This window comes from Heterodontus francisci, chromosome 3 (assembly GCF_036365525.1).
Source record: "Heterodontus francisci isolate sHetFra1 chromosome 3, sHetFra1.hap1, whole genome shotgun sequence".
In the NCBI taxonomy this organism is placed as follows: domain Eukaryota; kingdom Metazoa; phylum Chordata; class Chondrichthyes; order Heterodontiformes; family Heterodontidae; genus Heterodontus; species Heterodontus francisci.
The window spans coordinates 162,647,259-162,650,306 of NC_090373.1; the positions used below are offsets into that span (position 1 = coordinate 162,647,259).

General features: G+C 47.8%; 1 protein-coding gene across 1 annotated transcript; it reads left to right on the forward strand.

Annotated features, from left to right (window-relative positions):
• Window positions 1-772: 772 nt before the first annotated feature.
• On the forward strand, window positions 773-1,756 carry LOC137353226 (G-protein coupled receptor 6). Its single transcript, XM_068019307.1, has one exon. It carries the CDS (start codon window positions 773-775, stop codon window positions 1,754-1,756), a length of 984 nt encoding a protein of 327 aa, XP_067875408.1.
• The last annotated feature ends 1,292 nt before the right edge of the window (window positions 1,757-3,048 follow it).

Genomic DNA, 3,048 nt, shown 5'->3' on the forward strand with positions numbered 1-3,048 from the left:
TCCCAGCCGCCGGCTGCATGTCTCACAAGGGAGCCAGACTGTACACGTCTTTCACTGGAGTCCAGAGGGAGGGGAGGGGTGAGAAACGTGTTCCTTCAACTCTCTGAAACAGATCCACCCAAACAGGAGGAAGGAACATCACGGATGCCCCAGCTTGTTGCCCAGCTGTGAGCGGTAAGTGGAAAAGTACAGGGTTGGTTTCCTTCTGGGGAACTGAGGGAGGAGTGTGTGTGAATAGTCAACATTTGTGTATTGTTGAATTCTCTTCGAGGGAAGAATATGCGCGGGGTTAAAGGCTATCAGACTTGCAGTTAGATTCAGTTATTGTGTTCTCGCCATGTCAAGCCCAGAAACAATGTCTTTCAGCACCATGGTCAGCGCCTGTGTTTTTACCGCTTGCTTCTCGTTGAACTGCTCGCCACTCCTGTTCCCTTTCTTCCCCTGTTCATTCTCTTCGCATTTTCACCCTTTATTTAAAAATGGTTTAAACGTCTGGCTTAAAATCTGCCAGCTTCTGCCGTGATACCAAAAGGACCCATTTTAAACTTGTCCCCGTTTATTATTCATGCTGAATCGCCCAAGTCCGTCTCTTCAGAAATTACAGTCACGTTCATTCTCGCTCAAAAATAGAACCCATCCTGTCTATTCTGCCCTCCCTGCCACCCCACCCCTTGGCATCAAGTACAAGATTTATTTGCACTTTGCTCGGCTCTGCTGTTTAGCTTTACTAATCTTACCGTTTTATTTTCAGGAATATAGTAACGGGGAAGCGATGGGTGAAATCGCACCTGTGAATGAAAGTCTCAACCTCTCCAGCTGGCTGGAAGCCCTGGACAACAACGCTTCCTTAGAACTGCAGTCACAAGTGTCACGGATATCGGTGGATCCTTGGGATGTCATGTTGTGTATTTCGGGGACTGTCATCGCCTGTGAAAATGCCCTGGTGGTGGCCATTATCTTCTATACTCCGGCTTTACGAACACCTATGTTTTTATTAATCGGGAGCCTAGCGACGGCGGACCTCCTGGCAGGACTTGGGCTGATCCTGAATTTCTTTTTCCATTACCTGATTCACTCAGAGACGATCAACCTCATCACCGTGGGTTTTTTGGTTGGCTCCTTCTCCGCCTCTGTGAACAGTCTGTTGGCCATAACAATCGACCGCTATCTTTCATTGTATAATGCATTAACTTACTATTCCGAAAGGACCATAGCCTATATTCACACCATGCTGGCCGTTGCTTGGGGCGTTTCTATATGCCTGGGCTTGCTTCCTATCCTGGGCTGGAACTGTCTAAACGACGCATCTACCTGCAGCATCGTAAAGCCTCTGACCAGGAGCAACTTGACTCTTTTGTCAATTTCTTTCTTTCTGATCTTTATTATTATGTTGCACCTTTACATTCAAATATGCAAAATTGTGTGCCGGCATGCTCACCAGATTGCCCTGCAACAACACTTCTTTGCAACATCTTACTACGTGACCACAAAGAAAAGTGTCTCCACTCTTGCTATCATTGTCGGCACCTTTGGGACAAGCTGGCTGCCTTTCGCCATTTACTGCCTGGTTGGGGATCACGCCTACCCGTCTGTGTACACCTATGCCACTCTCCTCCCTGCTACCTACAACTCCATGATCAACCCCATCATTTATGCTTTCAAGAATCAGGAGATCCAGAAAGCTACATGGGTTCTGTTTTGTGGTTGCTTCCAGTCCAACTCCTCCTTCCATTCCAGGTCACCGAGTGATGTCTAGATATCCATTCCCTGGATTTATATATATATATATATATATATATATGCTAGCGAAAAGCGACGGGCACATTCACACAGTGGGATCAGTTTATTTTACTTTGGGCACCTGGCCTTACTGCCATGTAACACTGGTGAAGAGGCTGGTGACATTTTGAAAGGAATCTGCTGCTGGGTGTGCAAAGTGCCCACCTGTCTCATGTGGTACGCTCCTTTTTATATGCAAGAAAGGAATCTTGGACTGCGATTCCACTTTAGTCCATACTAGAGTGTTCCTTTAGAGCGTACCTCTAAACCAGTTCCACAGGAGATGGAACTTAAAAGGCCCAGCCAAGTAAGTTTGGAATTGTTTTCTAAATAATCTGGCTGCTGCTCGGGTACCCCCATCCTCCAACTCAGCCCGCACTTACCTTGTGGGTGGTTGGAGTGGCCCAATACGAGGGAGACTTCAATACGGATAGGGGTGCTCTTTGGTAATCCACAGTTCACTGCCCTACTGCGAATAAGGCCGATGGCCAAGTTTGTAGCTGCCTCTTTGCAGCAGTCACAAGCAATCAGCCAGGCTGCTCCTAAACGGCAAGATTGATCGCATAAAACGGGTGTGGGTTATACACCCGTTATACACAGGGCCCAATTTTCCTTTTCATTCATTCAATGGAATGGAAAGTTCGGCGGGTTTTTTTTTAACTGGCAGCTGATCTGATCTCATCCAGTTTACGCCAGGCCAAAATTAAATGTTCCACCCACAAAGGTAGATTTTAAGTTTTGGACTTTCGGCAGCTGGCCAATGAAGCGTGCCAGCAACAACCCCACCACCTCCCCCCGCATTCTGGCGGTGAAGACACTGCTGCCATTTGGAAGCTCTGAGCCTCAGTTGACTCCAACCGGGGAGCTTCATTTGCCAAACGGGCACCCTGAGTCAGCTCGCCGGTTGTGGGCCAGCCGTGATAGGTGCTGGAGGCAGGCGAGGGAAGGGGAGCCCTAGGAGGCCAGGCCTGTTTCAGACGCTGTCCCCTTTTTAAATGGTGATGTCTGGGTGTCCAGGTTAGCAATGTGATAAGTCTACCGACTCCGATTGGAGGTCCTTACCGCCCTGTTAGTGCCAGTTTCAGGAAGTTCAAAATCGCCCACAAGTGTCTGCGAAGGTTGGGTTAACCTGGGACAATGGGACTTTAACTGACTCCCGACCCTAAACAAGTGAGGAAAACATCTACAATGGAACTTGCTTAAAAAGTTCAAAGAACTCAAAAGTTACAGTCTAATGAACAACGTGAGAAGTATTGAAATGAACAGGCA